This window comes from Lepidochelys olivacea, assembly GCF_965140295.1.
Source record: "Lepidochelys olivacea isolate rLepOli2 genome assembly, chromosome: 18".
Taxonomy (NCBI): domain Eukaryota; kingdom Metazoa; phylum Chordata; order Testudines; family Cheloniidae; genus Lepidochelys; species Lepidochelys olivacea.
This window is the reverse complement of record NC_140428.1, coordinates 7,543,590-7,566,294: the sequence shown is the minus strand read 5'-3', so window position 1 is coordinate 7,566,294 and position 22,705 is coordinate 7,543,590. Positions and strand designations below refer to the sequence as shown.

The 22,705-nt window shown below is 49.2% G+C and overlaps 1 protein-coding gene across 5 annotated transcripts in view; it reads left to right on the top strand.

The window, feature by feature from the left end:
• Nucleotides 1–22,705, top strand: part of ECE1 (endothelin converting enzyme 1) — a 117,726-nt gene that overhangs the window by 74,470 nt on the left and 20,551 nt on the right. For 4 of the 5 annotated variants that reach the window (XM_084651886.1, XM_084651887.1, XM_084651885.1 and 1 more), the window contains 6 exons: nucleotides 64–276; nucleotides 12,566–12,690; nucleotides 15,146–15,292; nucleotides 15,489–15,554; nucleotides 16,492–16,683; nucleotides 20,882–21,024. In XM_084651886.1, coding sequence (XP_084508012.1) covers nucleotides 64–276; nucleotides 12,566–12,690; nucleotides 15,146–15,292; nucleotides 15,489–15,554; nucleotides 16,492–16,683; nucleotides 20,882–21,024 — 886 coding nt within the window. The remainder of the gene's footprint in view (nucleotides 1–63; nucleotides 277–12,565; nucleotides 12,691–15,145; nucleotides 15,293–15,488; nucleotides 15,555–16,491; nucleotides 16,684–20,881; nucleotides 21,025–22,705) is intronic. The other variant, XM_084651888.1, reaches the window with a different exon arrangement.

Sequence of the window (22,705 nt, the reverse complement as noted above, 5' to 3'; positions counted from 1 at the left end):
AGGACAAACTTCGGATGCCTCCAGGGTGACTTGTGGTCTGATGTTCTGCCCCTTCCCTTCCAGGGCCGTCCAAGTCATGTCTGACAGAAGCCTGCATCTCCGTGACCAGCTCCATCCTGAGCTCTTTGGACCGGACAGTGAGCCCCTGTGAGGATTTCTTCAAATATGCCTGTGGTGGGTGGATGAAGGGAAACCCCGTGCCCGATGGCCACTCGCGCTGGGGCACCTTCAACAACCTCTGGGAGCACAACCAGGCCATCATGAAGCACCTTCTAGGTGAGTGTCTGTCTTCTTATGTACCACCCGTGAGGCAAGGTGGCCATTCACAAGCAGAAGCGGAAAAGCAGCAGGAATCCAGGGACTGGGGCGATGCCCCTCGGCTGATCCTTCCTTGTGACTCTTGGGGTGCTGACTTGCCATCTCCATGAACCTGGATAGGCTGGTCCCAATAAAGATCCTACTCCTTCTGAGAGAGGTGAAGGTTACAACATTGCCTCAAGAGAACTGTAGTAACTGGGTAGTGCTCTCCCATGCTGTAAGATGGGCCAGGAACCAAGCAAGCGCTGCCAAACAATCTCTTCCCACCTCTCGAAAGTGCATGTTCTGCAGCTGGGTGGGACCAGCCCTGCAGCATCATTTCCCAGTGCTAACTTTGCCAGAAGCAAACTCTGCCTTGCATTCAAATGGCTCCTGGATCTTTTACTTCCAAAAGTGGGGGGTTAGGGGAGGATGATTGCGATGCTATCTGCCAGTTGATAAGAGGGCAGTGGCTTGGGTTTTTGCTCCTGCTGGGTTTCCACAATAATTAAGAACATTAGCAGGAGCATTGCCAGCAGATCGAGAGAAGTGATTATTCCCCTCTATTTAGCACAGGTGAGGCCACACCTGGAGTATGGTGTCCAGTTTTGGTCCCCCCCACTACAGAAGAGATGTGGACAAATTGAAGAGAGTCCAGCAGAGGGCAACAAAAATTATTAGGGGTCTGGGGCACATGACTTACAAGGAGAGGCTGAGGGAACTGTGGTTATTTAGTCTGCAGAAGAGAAGACTGAGGGGGGATTTGATAGCAGCCTTCAACTTCCTGAAGGGGGGTTCCAAAGACGATGCAGCTCGGCTGTTCTCAGTGGTGGCAGATGACAGAACAAGGAGCAGTGGTCTCAAGTTGTAGTGAGGGAGGTTTAGGTTAGATATTAGGAAACACTATTTCACTAGAAGGGTGGCGAAGCACTGGAATGGGTTACCTAGGGAGGTGGTAGAATCTCCATCCTTAGAGGTTTTTAAGGCCCGACTTGACAGAGCCCTCCTGATATGATTTAGTTGGTGTTGGTCCTGCTGTGAGCAGGGGATTGGACTAGATGATCTCCTGAAGTCTCTTCCAATCCTAATATTCTATGATTTGGTCACAGAGGTCACAGATTCCATGACTTTAACAGATGTCCGTGAGTTCTTCAGTCTCAGCCCCTGGCAGTGGGGCTCAGGGAGGGAGCACCACCTCCGCCCTCTGACTCACCTCGGCGGGCCATCTCGCCTGTAGGTCAGTCAGTGTCAATGCCTCCACGCTCAGCGGAGATTTTTGGTTGCTCTGATCATATCCTGATTTTTGTACATTTTTACCATGGCTGATCAGTGAATTTTGCCTAATTTTACCATGACAAAAGCTTATCCATAATAATAATAAAAGTAGCCCCTATTCAAAGAACTAGGTGCCCTGACACATAACAGAATTAAAATTAACCAGCAGTATACTGTCTTCCCCCTGACACCGAGACCCAAGAGATCTGAATCTTTTAGAAAATACACAGCTTCCTCTCCCCTGCCCGCCGCCCCCCACAGATCTAACCCACCCAGCACAGAAGTTTGCAACATGTCCCAAGGTTCCTGGAGGCATAGATATAGTATAGATGCACTGTGCAGCATGCCCTGAAGATCCAAATATCCAAGCTATTTCAGACCTGCGGACCCCTCACTAAGAAAGCTCAACTGCCAGCCCTCACTCTTTTAAATTAAGTGGATCCAGCATGAGTGGCTTTGCACACTGCAGCGCTGAGGACATGGTGTGATGAGAGAGATTGCCCTTACTGAGTAGAAAAGTCCTGTCTGTTGTGAACCTGGGTGAGTGAGACAAGTTGCCCAAGAGAGAGATGGGAGTGTCTCTGGGGAACTGAGAATCCTGTGCTGGTGGAAGAAACTCTGAAGCAGTGGGGGTGCCAATCTGCAGGGGAGCTTCCTCCAGCCCCCTGATGGGAGTGTTGAAGAGCAAGGGGCTACGGAGGATCCCATAAAACATGGCGCTCCCCCTGTGCAGCTCTCTGTAATTCTGCCAGGGCTTTGTCCTCTGATCTAACCCTTGGAACTCGGGCACCTCCCTGTCTGCACACTAAGGGAGTGCTCGCCACGTGCTGTGTGCCAGCAGCCTGCAGAGGGGTTAGCCTCTCTCCGGTGCCAGTTCCAGCCAGGGCAGGATGTGATCCAGCAGCTCAGATGTGGCGTCTGTGGGCTCAGCCAGGAAACCAGATCTTTCCAGTGTTTATTTTTCTTTACGCCCCCAGGATTTTTGTCTTTTGTGTTCATTGCTTTGTCTAGGGTAGAGGAGAGTTTGCAGAGTGAGTTTGAGGCCCCGCCCCCTCACTGCGGAGAGAGCCTCTTTGTTTCATTAACCCAGGCGGGAGCCAAATGTGGAATTGCCAACTTGTTTTGAGGGGAATAACAATCCAGGCCAGGATCTTCTGTCCTTGATTCCAGACACTCCTGGCTAAGGAAGCCCCTTGGTATCTGGCCAGGACGGAGGTCATTGTCTCTCACCCGAAGCAGTGTTGAAATTCAGTGGCCCGGTAGGAAGCCCACTCTCCGTTAGCCTGAGCCCCTGTTGTGGGGCATTCTAGGGCTCCTCTCTGGATTCCAGGCCTAGCTTGTGCTCACACACACACACACAAGAGTCCAGTGTTTGATGGGTTTGCCCCAGCTGACCAGCCACAAACCCATTTTCATGTGGGCACGTAGGTGGGGTGTGAGGCCTGCAGTTCTGAGACACAGCTGCGGTTCTGCCCCACTTCAGGTCCCACATTCAGCTCTACCAGGCAACTTTACTACACAGTGATACAGACTCAGTTTTGCTGGGGTAGCTGAGAAGGTAGCAATGGCTGCAGGGCCCTCATGGCTGAGACACTTGCTCCTTGGACATCTAGGAAAATCACTAACTCTGGACTATCCCTCCCTCAATCATTATTTGCAAACCCTAATATCAAACCGTGTTTTGTTTATTGAGCTAGTCTGAGACAGGACCTGCCCCCAGCACAGGCTAGTCATTAGAATCACTAGAATACCAGGGTTGGAAGGCACCTCAGGAGGTCATCTAGTCCAACCCCCTGCTCAAAGCAGGACCAAGCCCCAATTTTTGCCCCAAATCCCAAATGGCCCCCTCAAGGATTGAGCTCACAACCCTGGGTTTAACAGGCCAATGCTCAAACCACTGAGCTATCCCTCTCCTGTAGTCAGGTATCTTGGATTGAACTCCCAGCATATAAAACTAGAGTCTCTTCAGGCTAACGCCCAGTGCTCACTATGGCTGATGCTGGTGCAGGTTCAGAGGGGAGGCTGCTTGTGTCTCCCCTATACAGGATTTGGGGACAGGTCATGTGGCCCTGGGGCTGCCCCAACTTGTGCTGCTACTTCAATACCCCATGCAGCTTTCTTTGTAGGAGCATAGAATGACAGGGCACAAATCCACTCTGGCCGTCTCCCCTTTTCTCTGGCCACCTGCACCCTACTTTGGCTTGCCCCAGCACATCTCCTGCAGAGAAGGTGCTGTCGGTGTCAGGAGTAGAGGTTCTCCTGTGCTCAGTTGGGAGTTACTCCTGTCCTACAGCCCTTTTTGCAACAGCCTCACTCGCTCCACCAGTCCACAGAGGTGGCTTGGAGAATGGAGGAGAATTGCTGCCAGGTTTTTGGCTGGGGAAAGGGCCTCTCTTACATGTCTCTGCAGACTGAGAATGATAACTCTGCCTTCCTCCTGGGACCTCCAGCCTAGCATGGATCCTGCAGACATGGTCACAAGGTCCACATTATAGTAGAGGAACTTTTATCACTTGCAGCAGCAAACCCAGAAGTGGTCTTGCTCAAATGTTCTCTCCTCCTGCTCTAAAACTCCCTGCAAGCTTCCCCAGAGTGACTCGCTAGCCAGTTTGACCAAGAGCAGAATCTTGACCCCGTTAATAAAGTGGGTAGTGGACAGGAAAGAGTAATTCATGCTTCCCTGTAGCCCTCATTTCTCTGATTCTGGAACAGAGTGGGCTTTGCAGCATCCCCCTCTTTCTATGATGAAAACTTCTTGCCCAAGGATAGGGATAACTTGCAGTGAGAGGGAGATGGGGAATTCCTAAGGGAAATGCAGAGAGGAAGGTTAGGTGCGGACAGGGGATGTTATAATAAACGACTAAACAAGCACAAAATCTCAGCGGTGAGCTGCACAAGCTTAGTCTAGCCAGCCCCGTGATTTAATGGGTGGGTTAATGCAGTGGCTCTTAACCTTTCCAGTCTATTGTACCCCTTTCAGGAGTCTGCTTTGTCTTGCATATCCCAAGTTTCACCTCACTTAAAAACTACTTGTTTAAAAATCAGACATAAAATATAAAAGTGTCTCAGTACACTATTACTGAAAAATTGCTGACTTTCTCATTTTTACCATATAATTATCAAAGAAATCAATTGGAGTATAAATATTATACCTATATTTCAGTGTATAGTACATAGAGCAGTATAAACAAGTCATTGTCTGTATGACATTTTAGTTTTTCCTGACTTCCCTAGTGGTTTTTACGTATCCTGTTGTAAAACTAGGCAGATATCTAGTTGAGTTTATGTACCCCCTGGAAGGGTTCTGCGTACCCCAGGGATACGTGTATCCCTGGTTGAGAACCACTGGGTTAATGAGTGCAAACCACAGTGACTATATGCAAGAAACACATGTCCCTGCTGAGGCAGTACAATTGGCTCGAGGAGAGAAGAGGTTCATCTCTGTTGCCCCTGGTGACAGCAAAGCTGGCATCTGTCCCAAAGAATAGCCCCCATTCTAGGCTCCCATCATAGAATTGTAGAACTGGAAGTGACCTTGAGAGGTCATCTGGTCCAGTGCCCTGCCTCATGGCAGGACTAAGTATTATCTAGACCATCCCTGACAGGTGTTTGTCCAGCCTGCTCTTAAAAATCTCCAGATTCCAGAACCTCCCTGGGCAATTTATTCCAGTGCTTAATCACCCTGACAGTTTTTCCTAATGTCTAACCAATCATGAGGTTACATTTGCAGCCAAGCCCTATTGGGGCTGGGGGGTATGGAGTGCTGGCTTTTGGTGGCATGTATCCACATAATGTGGCTCTACCTGGCATGAACCTGAGCTGGCTTAAAGGTCCCACCAGCAGAGAAAGTCAAGCCTTTGTGACTGCCCATGACTTTGCTGTTGATTTCTAATCTGTACAACGCCTCCTTGCCAGGTGCAGCTTTCTGAGCCAAGGGGTTGTGCTAAGAGTAAGGCTGCCAAAGAAAAACAGGGAAGTGACTTTCAACCAGACACAAGAGAGCTACCTGCAGCTGGGTGCTGATGGCTTCCATGGGCTTTATCATAGATCCATGCTGATCTCTGCATGCTCTCAGCATGTGAAAGGAGAAGTGGGAAAATTGCATCTGTACAGCTGCAGCCCTCAGGGCGTGTTTGTGCAGACTTTGAGCAAACAAATGGGTCCTTATCAATGCTATTGACTCAAAGAACCAGGCTGGTTCTGACGATAATTATCTGTAGGAGGATAGTGAGGAAGTTCTTGCTTCATTGGAGAGATGTGGTACAGGTCTGTGTTCCTCTCGTCTCTGATCCATTGCAGACTGCATGGTACATTTTGCACTTAGTGTCAGGGTCACAGTGGATATGCCACATACCAAGTGGACTGAAAAGGGATATAGCATCAAGCAGAGCAGTTCTGCATAGGATTGTTTTTTTAATTTAAAGGGACCTGAGATAGTAAAAACATGCAGGCAGGTTCCAGGTAGCATCTGGGGTTTGTGTAATCACTGCAGATCTCTAATTTAAAACAAAATTCAGTTACACAACAGAGCAAAACATTAGTTATAACATTTCAGGGCGGTTGCAGCCATCAGAGAAATCCAACCTGCTAATGTTAAATGAAACCGTCAGTGCTAATAACAAACACATGTGCTGGAGACAAGACTCCCATTGCTGTCCCAAAACTGCTGCTCTAGACCTACACAGTCTATGTTCCATAGCTTCTGCGGGCTTGGCAAGAAATGCCCCCCAGATCACAAACTGTTATGACTGGGACCATCGGGGTGGCTTGAGGGTAAATTTTAGGTAGCAAGGAAACCAGTTCAGAATAGGCAGCAGGAAGGCAGAGCTAGCTTGGGAACCTAATTGTCAGTCTTCTGTCACTGGAATTAGCCACTAAGAAATCCATCCCAGCTGAGGCTACTAGCCATGCCTGGTGCCTACAGGGGGCAGGTGCTGCACAGCTCAAACGAGCATCTCAAAGTTTAGCTAGGTTGCGGAAGGCAACTCCTTCGGAAAGGGGGAAGGTAGGAGCATGGGGTTACTCCATTCCCACAGAGTTCCAGTAATCCACAGCAGTTTATTCTATTTGGTTTTATTTTTGTTGTATCCATACATACAAACCCACTGATTCCATGACTGTTACAGGCTGTGGCATGCACAAAGCGATGTGAGTTCTTCTCTGCTGGATAGAGCCCTAAGAATATATAGAATGTAGCCACAATTCATCTTAGATGGGATGCATTTATTAATGGGTTCCAGCTTGATCTCTGTTATTTACCACTGCCTTTTGCTCCCTGTTTGAAACATTTTGCATCACACAGAGCCATCTAGTGATTGAATCATATATTGCAAGTAAACATAGCCTTACAGGGTGAGGATTCTGTTATTATAGTTGTTAATCATTATTCTTATTTATATTTGTCATAAATATAAAGGGAAGGGTAACCACCTTTCTGTATACAGTGCTATAAAATCCCTCCTGGCCAGAGGCAAAGTCCTTTTACCTGTAAAGGGTTAAGAAACTAAAATAACCTCACTGGCACCTGACCAAAATGACCAGTGAGGAGACAAGATACTTTAAAATCTGGGGGGGAGGGTCTGTCCATGTGTGATGCTTTTGCCGGGAACAGAAAAGGAATGGAGTCTTAGAACTTAGTAAGTAATCTAGTTAGATTGCATTAGATTTCTGTTTTGTTTAAATGGCTGGTAAATAAGCTGTGCTGAATGGAATATATATTCCTGTTTTTGTGTCTTTTTGTAACTTAAGGTTTTGCCTAGAGGGCTTCTCTGTGTTTTGAATCTGATTACCCTGTAAGGTATTTACCATCCTGATTACAGAGGTGATTCTTTTACCTTGTCTTTAATTAAAATTCTTCTGTTAAGAACCTGATTGCTTTTTCATTGTTCTTAAGATCCAAGGGTTTGGGTCTGTGTTCACCTATACAAATTGGTGAGGATTTTTATCAAGCCTTCCCTAGGAAAGGGGGTGTAGGGCTTGGGGGATTTTGCAGGGAAAGACATCTCCAAGTGGGCTCTTTCCCTGTTCTTTGTGTAACACTTTGGTGGTGGCAGCATAAGGTCCAAGGACAAAAGGTAAAAGTTTGTACCTTGGGGAAGTTTTAACCTAAGCTGGTAAGAATAAGCTTAGGGGGTCCTTCATGGAGGTCCCCACATCTGTACCCTAGAGTTCAGAGTGGGGAAGGAACCTTGACAGTATTGCTCTACAGCCTTCTTGTTCTCACTATCTTTATTTTCTAGATTAGTTCTTAAACTAAATGCTTCACTTAATTACAACACAAAAAATCTCCTCTTTGCCTGAAAGGAGGGCTGGGGGGCATTTAAATCATTTACATTCTCCGTTGTTCATATCCTTTTTGATACATTTTCTCCCCCACCCCTAACTGTCCTCATTGCTGATTGTCTGTCCTACCTTAGGAAGGGTGGGTGTGAGGCAATTTCTAAAAGAATTTGAAGCTAAATGGACTCTGTCTTACATCAGCCTTTCTTGTGGGCTGCCTGCACTATGGCCAGTGGAGTTATTTTCATAGATTTCAGGCCAGAAGGGACCATTAGATCAGCTAGTCTGACTTCCTGCATCACACAAGCCAGAGAATTCCACTCAGTTGCCCCTGTAATGAGTAATAATTTGGGTTTGACTAAAGCATCTCCCAGAATGGATCCAGTCTTGATTTGCAGATTTAAATTGGAGAATCCACCACTCCCCTTGGGAGTTGGTTCTAGTGGTTAATCACCCTTCTTGTTAAATGTGTGTGCCTTATTTCTTATTTGAATATGTCTGGATTTAATTTACAGTCATTTGTTCTTGTTCTGCCTTTCTCCGCTAGATTAAAAAGCCCTTCGTTGCTGGTGTTTTCTTCTTGTGAAGCTGTTCATACCTAGTCACTTCTTTTTGATAAGCTAAACAGATGGAGCTCCTTCCATCTCTCCCTGTAAGGCATTGTATCCAGCTTTCTAATCATTTTTGTGGTTCTGCTCTATATCCTCTCCCAACTTTTCAATATCCTTTTTAAAACGTAGACACCAGAACTGGATGCAGCATTCAATTATTGGTCTCACAAATGCTGTATAGAGAGGTAAAATTACCTCCCAGCTCTGACTCACTGCGTTGTTGATACAGGCAAGGATTCTATTAGTGCTTTTTGCCACAGCATTGCAGTAGGATCTCAAGTTCTGATGTTTGAAAAGGATGTAGAGATCATAGTGGACAGCATCACTGCTTTGCAGGCTGCAGTCCTGTATTCAGTAGGACCTGCCTGTGCGTTTTTTTTCCCCCAGATGTCGGATTTAGGTTGACAGAGTGGTGGAGTTCTAGGGAGGGAACCTTAACAGATTGTAGAAGCTAGAAACAGCAAACATCTATTGGGCCATGCCATCCATCCAGTCCAGAAAGACCACTGCAAAATTGTTCCCTGTAGGGTGTGTTCTAGTGCTTTGTCCATTTAATTTTAAAATCTTTCATAGTTGAGAGGTTGGATTATTCAAAGGATGTTCCCTGGTGGATTCCAATTGGTTATAAAGCTGCCCAGACTGTAGGTCCTAAATCTGAGAGAAAGTGTGTGGGTGCATGTCTCTTTGACTAGTGGATGGCTGCTCAGAGCAGACCTACCCTTTTATGGCTTCCTTTTTAAGGCCTGTCCTAAGTATCTTGCTCTGGCCTGAAGGAGAGTTTATTATCTGTCTTTCAGGGAGCTGCTTGCAGACTTGGGGATCTTATTATGCAAATAAATGAGAGCTAACAAGAAACCTAGCCCCAGGAACACAGCGCGCTTACAGTCAGTTCAGCAACGGGAGCCAGCCCATCTGCAGAACTTTCAAGGGCTTCTGGGAAAGGCCTTTTGTTTTGCTTTCCTGGTCTGGCTTCTCCAAAGGGCGAGCCCCGCCACTGCAGTGTGTGGAGGCGGGACCAGGCAGCCGGAGACACAAATGAGCACCCCATTTTGGCAGGTTGGAATTGCTGAACTTCAAATGCCCTGGTGCATCTCCAGTAGCAGATGAAACAACACAACAAAGAGCTCCCGCATGGAGCTTTTGCTCCCTCAACTGCCACTTCCCAGGCAAAGGAGCTGGCGTGGGCCTGGTGCTGGGGAACGGTTCCCATGGCAATGGAGGCACTTCGTTCCCTGGGCTCTGAGAGCCTTTCCCAGATTCTGGCTTTCTCCAGCTCACACAAGTGGGTTGTGTTTGGTTTTTGTAGCACACAGATGTGCAAGTGTTCGGCTACTGTCTCCCTGACTTCCTTCTCAGCCCTCAGGGAGAGATCTGTCACTGTCACAGCTTTGATAACTCCCTCTGCCCCACACCTCTGTAGACCTGCCACATGCCTCCTGTTCTTCCAGCTCCAGCGGACGAAGGCCTTCTTCAGTGCGGGCCAGGCTTGTGTTAAGTGTAAGCAGGTTCCGATGCAGCTATTGCTTAACGCACGTCGGCACATCCATGATTCACACCGTTGCCTGCTGTGCTGAGTAGCAGGGTTAGCACAGGCTGGGGAAATCCACTTTCCCGTGCTCTCTTCCGCCAGGGAGAGCACGATTGGGAGCGGCTTTCACCCCTGGAGCCAGAGAACCCTTCCAAGTGACTCCCCATTGCTCAGTCAGAGTGCTTTCCTCCCACCCTCTCCAGTCAAGCAGGTTTCCATCACAGGTCACCTGTTCTCCCCTCTGACGCTGATAGGAGTTCTCAGGGGGACATCACACTTGAGTTCCTCTTCAGTGCAGCTGCGTAGCTCATGGTGGATCATGCCAGAACAGCCCGCAGTGCCATGTTTAGATAGATCTGGAGCTGGGGCCCAGCGTAGAGGTAATTGAGTAGGAAGTCACCCCAGTATTATTTCTGTGTAAGATATTGCCATCTACATTGCCTTTTCTATGGATGAGTCTAGTGAGGGGGCCTTTTAAGAGATTTGAACACTGGGCATCTCCATCTCCAGTAGACAAGTGGTGACTTCAGTGTCAGGTGTCCTTCTGCCTTCCCTTCTGTCGGAGCCAGCAGGTTACCATCCAGAAGGGCCTTCTAAACTATTTCTTGCTGCTCCCTTTACAAGCAGCATCTTGCTCACTCTCTGTTATGCAAAAAGCACCTTCCAGCTGATACAGGCCTTAGCCCAGCCCCTACTGGTGTTTGCAGGGGAGGCTCACCTAGCAGACTGCTGTCTACAGGCCAGGGAGTCACCGGAAGTACTGCTGGGGTTGCATGTGGGATGCATGTGTGCCAAGCCCAGCCGCTGAATGATGGGGACTCCCTGATTTGATTACATCTGCCCTATTGTCTGGCTAGCATCCTCTTCGCTGCCCCACCTCTTCCTCGTCTCTGGATGCTGAGTTCCATAAGGGAAACAATTGCACCCAGCAGTGTATGGGCTTCAGCTGTGTATGTGACTAGCTGCCTAGAAACCGAGATGAGAACAGGCTTATGGGAGCAGTTTCCCTCTCATCCTGGGTTATTGGAATAATCTCTGTTGTTTAATCTGGCTGCTCCAGTCCCTGTGACTCTCAGCAGGAGGGACTGCTGAGGACAGCATATAGGACTGCCGGCTGCAGAGGAGGTCTGTTACTTTGGCTGGCAGTCCTGAGTATCTACCCCCGTGGTGTTTCCCCCCAGAATGATCATTATAAGGCAGTGGGGGTTTCCCACTGGGGCTAGAGCAAGGGAGTGGAGGGACTTCAAAAACGCTCAGTGTAGGCAAGGCCTATGGGAGCAATGGGGGATTGTTTCTCAAGGATCAGTCTCTGAAGCTGGAGGAGGTGGAAGATTGGGGACTCCAAATCAGAGATGACCTTTGGAAAACAGAGAGCCTTCCTGGAGAACTGTGGCCCTGCCAGCACTTGAAAGCTATAAATGGGGATATTGAGGGAGAGGGAAATACTTTCATTGATCTGGGAGAGCTCTTCAGAGAGACACAGTGTGGGGATGCTACCTTTCTTCTGGGCTTAATTTGTTCAGGGCTGAGTCCTGGCAGCTGTGGGCCTGGCAGTTCACAGCCCTGGCACCTCTGCCCCTGGCAGTACATAGTCCTGGCACCTCTCTGGTAGGGTTGCCAGGCATCCGGTTTTTGACCAGAACACCTGGCTGAAAAGGGAACCTGGCGGCTCCAGTCGGCACTGATGACCAGGCAGTTAAAAGTCCAGTCGCTGCGCAATGGTTTGCCCGGGGCTAAGGCAGGTTCCCTGCCTGCCCTAGCTCCACACAGCTCCCGGAAGTGGCCGCCAGGTCCTTACGGCCCCTACGTGCATGAGTGCCCAGGGAGGCTCCACGCACTGCCCCCGCCCCAGTGCCAGCTCCACAGCTCCCATTGGCCAGGAGCTGTGACCAATGGGAACTGAGGGGGCGGCGCATGTGGGCACGAGGGCAGCACGCGGAGCCTCCCTGGCTGCACATGCACATAGGGGCTGCAGGGACCTGGTGGCCGCTTCCCGGGACCCTGCACCCTCTCCCGCACCCCAACGCCCTGCCCCAGCCCTGAGCCCCCTCCTGCAACCCAAGCCCCTCATCTCCAGCCCCATCCCAGAGCCCTCACCCCCCTCCCGCACCCCAACTTCCTGCACCCCAAACCCCCCATCCTCAACCCCACTCCAGATTCCACACCCCCAGCTGGAGCCCTCCCCTCCCCTCTCCCCGCACTGCAACCCCCATCCCAGTGAAAGTGAGTGAGGGTGGGAGAGAGCGAGTGATGGGGGGGGTATGGATGGGGGAGCAGGGTCTTGGAGAAGGGGCAGGGCAGGGGTCGGCTTTGTGTGATTAGAAAGTTGGCAACCCTAACCTCTGGGCCTGGCAGTTCAGAGCCCCAGCATCTCTGGGCTTGCTGGATCACTTATGAATGTAAAAAAATTGCTTGAGCCCCGGCTCCTCTTTCATTACTAGTTAAGCACTGCTTTTCTTACCAAGTACAGGCTGTCCCTCCTAAACAGCAATGCTTGGGGTGACCGGCAATCATCGGCATCCCTCCTCTGGCTCAGATGGAGTCTTCCTAGCCCCATACCTGGCTTGTCTTACAGAAAACACCACATCAAACGTGTCCAGCGAGGCCGAGCGCAAGGCCCAGCGCTATTACCAGTCCTGCATGAACGAGACCAAGATCGAGGAGCTGAAGGCCAAACCACTGATGGAGCTGATTGAGAAGGTAATCCCTCTCCACTCAAAGTGTCTGAAGAGGCTGGGGGTTCCACCATTCATACACCAGTTCCCACAGCACTGATGGCTGGGACTGGCATCGCTGCAGGTTCCCACCGCGGCTCCCAGACACTCTCTCTGCCAGAATCTCCATGTTAAGTCCCATTCTGGTTGTAAACTGCAAGACAGTCGGTTTGCATCTCTAATAATTGTGCAGTACAGGGTAAATGGCCTGGAACAGGAATGTCTGTCTTACCTCTCTGTATCATGGGCATGGACTACTCCTAGTGTCCAGATGGCCTATGTGGGCCATTCCACCCTCGGGGAGATCACCTCCTAAAGGGCTACCCTAGAGTAACCTCAGTTCAGGATATTTGCATCTTCCATGGCTTTGGTAGATGTTACAGCAGGTAGGCTGAGCCATGCAAGGGTGCAAATGGTGAGGGAGATTTTCAAAGGCACTTAGGTGCCTATCCCGCATTGACTGGCCGTGGGAGTTAGACACCTAGCTGCCATTTGTGCCTTTGAAAATCTCACCCAGTACCTTCAGTGTTCAAGTCAGCAATGGGTCTGAAGAGGGAGACTCATCCCCACCTTTCTCCTCAGGACACTGTCCAACAGGACATGTATCCACCTAGGACATGGACTCTTCCTGGCAAAACTGAAGTGGGTGCCGTACTGAGTGGTCTGCGGATGGCATCGATCCATAAAGCTGGCAGGGCAGGGGAGCGAGTGTCTTTCACTAATTAGAAAGAAAAGGCTGCTCTTACCTGCCTAGTTGCCTAGCTCTTCCTGCTCCAGCACCTCCCACAGGCCAGGGGTACAAATAAAGCTCTAAACCTTGTGCATGTGGATGGGGTCCAATACACACTGTGCGGTAGTTCTTCCACTCTTGCTTTCAGAGCCTCCAGAAGCCAGCTGTGCAACTGAGATTGAATGAGGTCTGGTCTCTCCATGAAGCTTCCATTACTGGATGGCGAATATGCAATGAAGACCAAATGGCCTAAGGCACTAAGGCAGCCCATCAAACAAATGCCAAGTTACTCTGTATTTAACCAAATACCAAAAGATTACTGCCAGTTTCCAATCAGTACACCTTAACATCCCAAACTTCCCTTCCACTAGCTCAAAGGTCACTTGCCAGTACTTTATATGCTTTGTAAAACCCCCTTTGGAAGCTTGAAAATGTTTCTCCCACTGGCTTGATCTAGCAAACTCTCTTCTAGTTAAATGTTAGTATCTGAAACCTCAGTGAGATCAGCATTGCTCTGAGACAAACTTATGTGGTGGAGCAAGCAGGAGGCAGTAAAAAATGCCCAGAATGTCACTTTTCTGTAGGAGCTACATTAAATCAAGATCCAGCTTCTTTATTAACCTTCCACGTGACAATGTTGGCTTCTAAATTCAATAGATAATATGATTCTGAGAACATCTATGCCCAAGTGTGGATTTTCAAACGCAGCAGCACTGTTCTATCTCTGTTCCCATTAAAGTGAAAGGGAGGTCTACCATTGATGGCCAACGCAGAGTGCTTTGGAAAATCTCACCCTGCATAACTACTGAGAGTCAAGAAAAACTTTGGACCCTGGCTACCTGATTGCCGTGCTTAAAGTGGTCTGAAAAACCCAGGGGGTCAATCATCAATATCTGCCCATCCCCTTGCCCCAAATCAACCCTGTGCTCTGCAGCCCCCACAGCCATTCTGCCTCCTCCAGACCCACCATCAGTTCTGCCTCTACATCAGTTGTCCCCTACAGCCTCACCTCAGCTCCCCCAGCAGCTCTTCACCCCCTTTGCCCCTTCCCAGGCTGGGTGCAGTTTGGGGGCCAGGAGCAGAGGAGCCAGTCTGTTGTTCACAGGAGGGATGGAGGTAGAAGCGGGGAGCTGCCCTGAGCTGCTGGGCTCTTTTTGCACCCCCATCCTCGTCCATGAGAACAAATGTCAGCTGTTGAGGGAGCAGGGAAGAGCTCGACATGGTTCAATCAGCTGTGATTGGCTGCTCTTCCTTGGGAGGCAGGCAAGGAGGGAAGCATTTAATCAGAGGGAGGGGTCCCCAGGCATTACTGACATCGTGCACCCCTCAGCAACTGCTGGCTATTCAGAATTGTTTTCGCATGTCCGTGACCACAGCACTTTAAGCACTGCCTCAGTATGTCCCATCTTTGGAGAAATGTAGACTGTACCTTTGTTCATTTTTCAAGACCTGCTGCTTTGAATAGGAAGGCAGGAGCAGGAGAGGAGTCAGGCTATAGACTCCTCAAGGCAGAAAGCAGCAATCTGGCCACTAAAAATCCAGTTGACAGTCAGTGTTCGATCCATGCTCCCAAGAGTTTGTCTCCTTTTTTTGCTCAGCTCTAGGTGGTGCAACCAGTCCCTTGCACCATCTCCTTCACAGGAAACAAGACCCCTCCTCTGCACATCTAGGGCCCTGTCTCACCCATCTGTCTGGGATTCTCCTTTCCCAGCTTGGTGGCTGGAATATCACGGGCCCCTGGGACAAAGATAACTTCAACGAGACCCTGCAGGAGGTTACGGCACACTACCACACCTCACCCTTCTTCTCCATCTACGTGAGTGCTGACTCCAAGAACTCCAACAGCAACGTCATCCAGGTGAGTGCAACAGCCTCATTCCTGAGAGAGGGTCCTTTCCTCACTTTGCATGGTCTTGTTTCACTGGGGTGAAATAGTGCCCCCCTGTAGTGAGAGCCAAGTCACTTGGCTACAGGGGTTTTGCTCGTACCTTAGCCACACTCTTCTCTTTCTCCATGCTGTGCACCTGTTCACTCCTGCTCTGTTTATTTTTCAGGTAGACCAGTCAGGACTCGGGTTACCTTCCAGAGATTATTACCTGAACAAAACGGAGAACGAGAAGGTAAGCGTCCATCTCCTCTCATGGTCTTCCTTGAAGCATGGACTCAGTATAGCAGTTAAGGACTACTTAACGCCTATGCTCTGCAAGATACATCTGTTTGAGCACCAGAAAGTCTTTGTGCATATTGAAAGGGAGGACCAGTGGCACCTTAGAGACTAACCAATTTATTTGAGCATAAGCTTTCATGAGCTACAGCTCACTTCATTTCCACTGAATGCATCCAATCAAGTGAGCTGTAGCTCACGAAAGCTTATGCTCTAATAAATTGGTTAGTCTCTAAGGTGCCACAAGTCCTCCTGTTCTTTTTGCGGATACAGACTAACACGGCTGCTACTCTGAAATTTGTGCATATTATTCACCTTCACTCTCAGCCCAGGAGCCACCATCAGTGACCCATCCTTCCCCATGGGTGGAGGGTGGCCAGCTCCAGGGGCAAGATGGGACACAATGCTGGCATTTTAGAGGAGATGGGATTCTAACTGCTGACCTCACTGCTCAGCCATATAACTTCCCTAACTGTGGCTGCTGCTCTACCTCCATGCTCCATCCTCATGAACTAGTGGATCTTAAATTAAAAGGGAGAGGAAAACAAGCTAGCAGCTATGCATTGTGGAGGAGACAAAAAGTAGCCCTCTGAGCCAGAAGAGTCATCTCAACGGGAGCTGGAACTGGGGGATGGGACAGGAGTTATGCAGGGAGGGTTTATTTCTAGCCTGGTGTGGATAATAGATTAAACATAGGCAGGGAAGAGAGTCTCTCCATTGCTCAGTACCCAGCTGGCCTGTTGTCTCTGTCCTAGCAGGGCTGCTACAGGTGACTGGTTTCAGGCTGAGCCCTGGGGAATGAATTCAGGCCTTTCCCTCATTTCTCATTCCCAGCCAGGAGCAGCAACTAACAGCAGGGCCAATCACCTTATCTTCTTCTCCCGGGCGTCTAGGTACTTACTGGGTACCTGAATTACATGGTGCAGCTGGGCATGCTCCTGGGAGGGGCAGATGAGGAGGCCACCCGGCAGCAGATGCAGCAGATCTTGGACTTTGAGACAGCACTAGCCAACATCACCATCCCTCAGGAGAAGCGTAGGGATGAGGAAGTGATCTACCACAGAGTGACAGCCGGAGAGCTCAAGGTGAAGGCCGCAGCGGCACACACGCGCTCTGTGTGAGAGGCAGAGGCAGGTCCTTGGCAGTAGTGGAGGTGGAAGGGCTTCGCTGGGGAATGGGGGGGGCCAGCTACATTTAGATCTTGATGCTGGTAGCCTGCCATTGGCAATGGGATACGCTTTGCCAATACCAAAGTGTTCCTACTGTGCTGGGGCGAGAAACACTGCAGAACATGCACCGTGCAAGCCGGGAACCACACTAACAGCTTCTCTTCTATAATGGTTCAGAAACCAACCTATAGATCATGTTCGTGTGAACCCGTCTATGTCCAGAAGCAAATGTGACTGCTAGGCCCACCACCTCCTTGCCTTCCCATGCCTAGCAATGCTCTGGTGTCAGCCCATAACCCTGGATCTGAGACTTTTCAGAGACTCTGGTGTCAGCACACTGGTCTCACTGACCCAGCTCATGCCCAAGGCTGAGAAAGTTTAAAAAAAAAAAAAACCCACCTCAATTCACAAAAAAGCACTGAGCCCTTCTGGGAACCAAGCAACATGTTCTGGAAGCTCAGGTTGAACTTGGAAACCTAACCGTAGGCACCTGTGTTTGAAATGTTGGGCCAGGGTGCTGTGATCTATTGCCCAGCAGACTGCTGCTCCCGACCCCTGCTGCCCCATCAAGATCTAACTAACTGATCTCTGCTTTACTGCGTGAACAGCAAGAGTTTTCTCTCAAAGCCTCTCCATGCTGAGGGCCTGGCTAAATATATCAAACCCCCATGACTCTGGAGAGCCTGCTGTTACCTCGCTCCTGCTCCTCTAGGCCTAAACTTTGCCTGGTAGAATTCTCTCTTTGGAGAATGAATCTGAGCTTGCTGCCTAGAGGACCAGACCTGTAGTCTCTTACCAGCACTCCACTCAAATCACCCCTGTGTTTGAAGTCTTCAAAGTGGCAGGTTCCCTGATGGTGAAGGGCTAGGAGACTGGCCCTATGCAGTCCCCAGTACTGGAGTGTGCTGGGGGTGGGGTAGGAGCCGTAGCTGGAATGTGCTGCAGTCTGGCTATTCTGGGCTGATGAAGGACTCCATCTTTGACGCTCTTGCTCTGTGGGCATATTTTTCCTCTGATCTGCAGCAGGTGACCTGGTGACATGCTGCCAGCATTGCACACTGTTTACACATAGCCTCTTGCCTTGCGCTTTTTCTGCCGTTAACCCAGCCATCTGCCACTGGTTCAGTTGAGAGGCAGCTGTTTGCACAGTTTTGCGCACGTGTGACAAGGATCACCTGTGATAATCGGGTGCTGCTGGACGATCAACATCTCCATGGCATCCCAAGACTAACTTCTTGGTGGCTGGTATTTGCTGGGTCCCTGAATCCTTCGCCTGAAAGCCTGATGAGACGCTGTGTATCAACACAGTGAATGCACCAAGCTGGGCGTGGCACTCTTCTCCAGTAAAACTACAGGTTTCATACCTCTCCCATGCCAAGGGAGCTAGGAGCTAGGTGGGATTACTGTCTAGCACTTTGCAGCCTCACAGGTCAGTATCCCCATTTGCAGATGTTATTTCTCTCTGCCAGCATCTGCTGGGAAGTAGAAGTATACCGACATACAAGATTTGGTTTCAAGCTTTTGTTACTAACAGCTGGGTACATAAAAGTGAGGGTGTTGAGATTCCTCCAGCAGCCACAAGCTGCTCTGAGAGACAGTGAGGCCCAGAGACCAAGGAGACAGGAGACCTGAGTTCCATTCCCAGTGTGGTCAATGACCCATTGCATGACCTTTGTGCCTCAGTGTCACCATCTGTACAAGTGAGATGATAATACTGACCTTCCTTTATAAATGTTTTGAGATCAACAGACAAAAAATGCTACAGAGGAGTGTAGGAGCTCTGCAGCCCTCACTAACACAGTGTGACTCTGTCCCCGCCAGGGGCTCATCCAGTCTAAAAGTTTATGTGTCTGCTGTTGAGCTAAAAGAGATGCTCCTTTAACTCAAGTTGTAGAGGCTTGATTGCTGAGATTAAGAGGTCCCTGGTTCAATCCCTACTAATGGTGCAGCTGGGGGCATCATTACAATTGTTGTTATTCCTAGAGGAGTGGGAATAAGTTTACTCCACTTTCCACTTTGAGCACTCCATGTGCACCATTCTGGATTTATTACATCTTTTTTTTTTTTCCTTTGAGAGGTCAAGACAGGAAATAATTCTGTCCCCTTCAACCTCTAGAAGCAGGAGTTGTCAAGGGAACTCAACTGCAAATTCTGATTAACCCATTATAGATTCATAGATATTAAGGTCAGAAGGGACCATTATGATCATCTAGTCTGACCTCCTGCACAAGGCAGGCCACAGAATCTCACCCACCCACTCCTGTAATAAACCTCTCACCTATGTCTGAGCTATTGAAGTCCTCAAATCATGGTTTAAAGACGTCAAGGAGCAGAGAATCCTCCAGCAAGTGACCCGTGCCCCATGCTACAGAGGAAGGCTAAAAACCTCCAGGGCCTCTTCCAATCTGCCCTGAAGGAAAATTCCTTCCCGACCCCAAATATGGCAATCAGCTGAACCCTGAGCATGTGGGCAAGATTCACCAGCCAGATACCCAGGAAAGAATTCTCTGTAGAAACTCAGATCCCACCCCATCTAACATCCCATCACAGGCCATTGGGCCTATTTACCATGAATAGTTAAAGATCAATTAATTGCCAACATCATGTTATCCCATCATACTATCTCCTCCATAAACTTATCGAGTTTAATCTTGAAGCCAGATAGGTCTTTTGCCCCCACTGCACCGCTTGGAAGGGCTATTCCAGAACTTCACTCCTCTGATGGTTAGAAACCTTCATCAAATTTCAAGTCTAAACTTCCCAATGGCCAGTTTATATCCATTTGTTCTTGTGTCCACATTGGTACGGAGCTTAAATAATTCCTCTCCCTCTCCGGTATTTATCCCTCTGATATATTTATAGAGAGCAATCATATCTCCCCTCAACCTTCTTTGGGTTAGGCTAAACAAGCCAAGCTCCTTGAGTCTCCTTTCATAAGACAGGTTTTCCATTCCTCGGATCATCCGAGTAGCCCTTCTCTGTACCTGTTCCAGTTTGAATTCATCCTTCTTAAACATGGGAGACCAGAACTGCACACAGTATTCCAGGTGAGGTCTCACCAGTGCCTTGTATAACAGTACTAACACCTCCTTATCTCTACTGGAAATACCTCGCCTGATGCATCCCAAGACCGGATTAGCTTTTTTCACAGCCATATCACATTGATGGCTCATAGTCATCCTGTGGTCAACCAATACATCAAGGTCCTTCTCCTCCTCTGTTACTTCTAATTGATGCGTCCCCAGCTTATAACTAAAATTCTTGTTATTAATCCCTAAATGCATGACCTTACACTTCTCACTATTAAATTTCATCCTATTACTATTACTCCAGTTTACAAAGTCATCCAGATCCTCCTGTATGATATCCCGGTCCTTCTCTAAATTAGCAATACCTCCCAGCTTTGTATCATCCACAGATTTTATTAGCACACTCCCACTTTTGCCGAGGTCAGTAATAAAAAGATTAAATAAGTTTGGTCCCAAAACCAATCCCTGAGGAACTCCACTGGTAACCTCTCTCCAGTCTGACATTAGATTGAGGGGGACGTGTTTTCCTCACTCTTGAGGGATAATAGCTTGCATCTCTGCATAAAAAGGGAAGGCAGCTGGCTGAGCCTGGACATACAGGACCAATTTAAGTCATCAGTAATTTAGAACAACAGCAATCCGTTATAAAAACATCTATCTTGCATGCAGTGGCAGCGAGCTATGGTCTATTCCTCACTGAAACTGCCTACCAGTTCAGGTTCCTCTTGGAGGAGTCCTCGGACCATAGCTAAAGACCCTGGAGCAGCCTAGTCCATCTGACCCCAACTGCAAGACATGTTCTCAAAATAAGATCCATCCATGGTTGACCTGACACAACAGCTGTTTCCTCCCTCACACGCCTGGCTTCAGACACACATCAGTGAAGCTAAAGGTAAAACACGTGCTTTAATTCATGCCTTTGGAGTGAAGGTGTATTTAAAGGACACATATAGCCAGGGATCATAGCTGCCCTGCAGACTGGCCCTTGGGCTAACAGTCTGTCCAGGTAACTTAGCCCTGCCTCCTGTGCGCTGTGTCTCATTGGGTGGGCAATATATAGTTCTTTACCTCTGCCTCTCTTCCAGAACCTGGCGCCAGCTATCAATTGGATGCCTTTCCTCACCACTGTGTTCTACCCGGTGGAACTCAATGAATCCGAGCCAGTGGTGGTCTATGCCAAAGAGTACTTGGAGCAGGTCTCCAGCCTCATCCAAGCCACGGACAGATGGTGAGAGCTCTTACCTCTGAATGGCAATGCAGGTATAGGAAACATCGTGCAGGATCCAGTCCGCATACCAAGAAACACTTAGGGTACGATACTGTTATACCCTGCAAGAGATGGCAATAACCTCTCCACCAATCACATCTCTCCCACATCAGAGGGGGCTTACGGAGCAAGGTGCCATTCGGGGTATGTCTATGCATACGGCGCTGCAGCAGCCCAGCTGTACGAATACAGCTGCAGCGTGTCTGTGAAGAGGCTGTATGCCAACAGGGAGCTCTCTCCCGTTGGCATTAAAAAAACCCTCCGCAAGCTGCAGAAGCTATGTCATCAGGAGAGGCTCTCCTGTAGCCTTAGGCTGTGTCTACACTAGAGAGTTTACAGTGGCAGAGTTACACTGCTCTCAGGTCTCCCGTGTAGCTGCTCGGTGCCGACGGGAGAGAGCTCTCCTATCGACATAATTAATCCACCCCCAACGAGCAGCAGTAGCTATGTTGGCAGGAGAAGCTCTCCTGCTGACATAGCAATGTGAACACTAGTGCTATGCCGGCATAATGTATGTCTCTCGGTGGGGGTGGAATATTCATCCCCCTGAGTGACTTAAGTTTTGCTGACATAAGTGGTAGGGAGAGCTCAGTGGTTTGAGCATTGGCCTGCTAAACCCAGGGTTGTGAGTTCAACCCTTGAGGGGGCCATTTAGGGATCTGGGGCAAATATTGGGGCAGGGGCTTGGACTAGATGACCTCCCAAGGTCCCTTCCAACCCTGATGTTCTATGATTCTATGACACAGCCTTAAGTATCATGCCATACCCTAGCCACTCCCTCAGGGATGCTGGGTTTATCCACACTTGAAATGCTACAGTGACACAGCTACACCGCTGTAGTGCTTCAGTGTAGACGCTACCTACAGCAGCAGCAGGGGTTCTCCAACTGGCATGAGTAATTCACCTCTTCTGTTGGCCTAGCACTGTTTACACCAGGATTTGGGTCGGCTTAACTATGTCGCTCATGGGTGTGGATTTTTCACATAGCTGAGTCGACCTAACTTGGTAGTGTAGACCAGGCCTTGGCCAGCCAGAGGTGGCCTTGGAACCCAGGAGTCCAAGTGCAGCCGTGCACAGTGCTACCAATGTTCTGTGCCGTTTGCATCAGGAGGCCATGTTTGGGGGAGGGGGGCCGGAAAGGTTTTGGGACACTTTGGGACACTGTAAGTAAGAGCAGAATCCCCCCTTAGGGCACCAGATACTGTGCCAGGGCATCGAGTGCTCCCACCCTCTTTCTTTTGCTGTAGTAGAAAGAGAGCCTAAGACATAAGCCCTTGTTTAAGAGGTCTGGTATGAGGCCTGAACTAAAGTAGTGGGCAAGCTTTGCTGATATAAAGCAAAGTTAGCAAAAGCCAGGCTGTGGGCAGATGTCCAGCTCTCTCTGTCTGCGTGCAAGGTCACAGAATCTGTCTGCGCAGAGGTGGAATGGCACACAGAGAGAACACACATGCAGCCAAACATCTGACTGCCGATGCAAAGACCTTCTTCCTCGCAAACACCCCTGTGTAGTTTATTTGCAGTGTTTTAATTCCTCCATCCATACAAAGCAGTATCTCAACACTTTTATACACCATATCTCAACTTTCTAACCCCTTCTCCAGAAGCTGGGGGCGGGGAACTGGTCCCTCCTTCCAGAGAACTC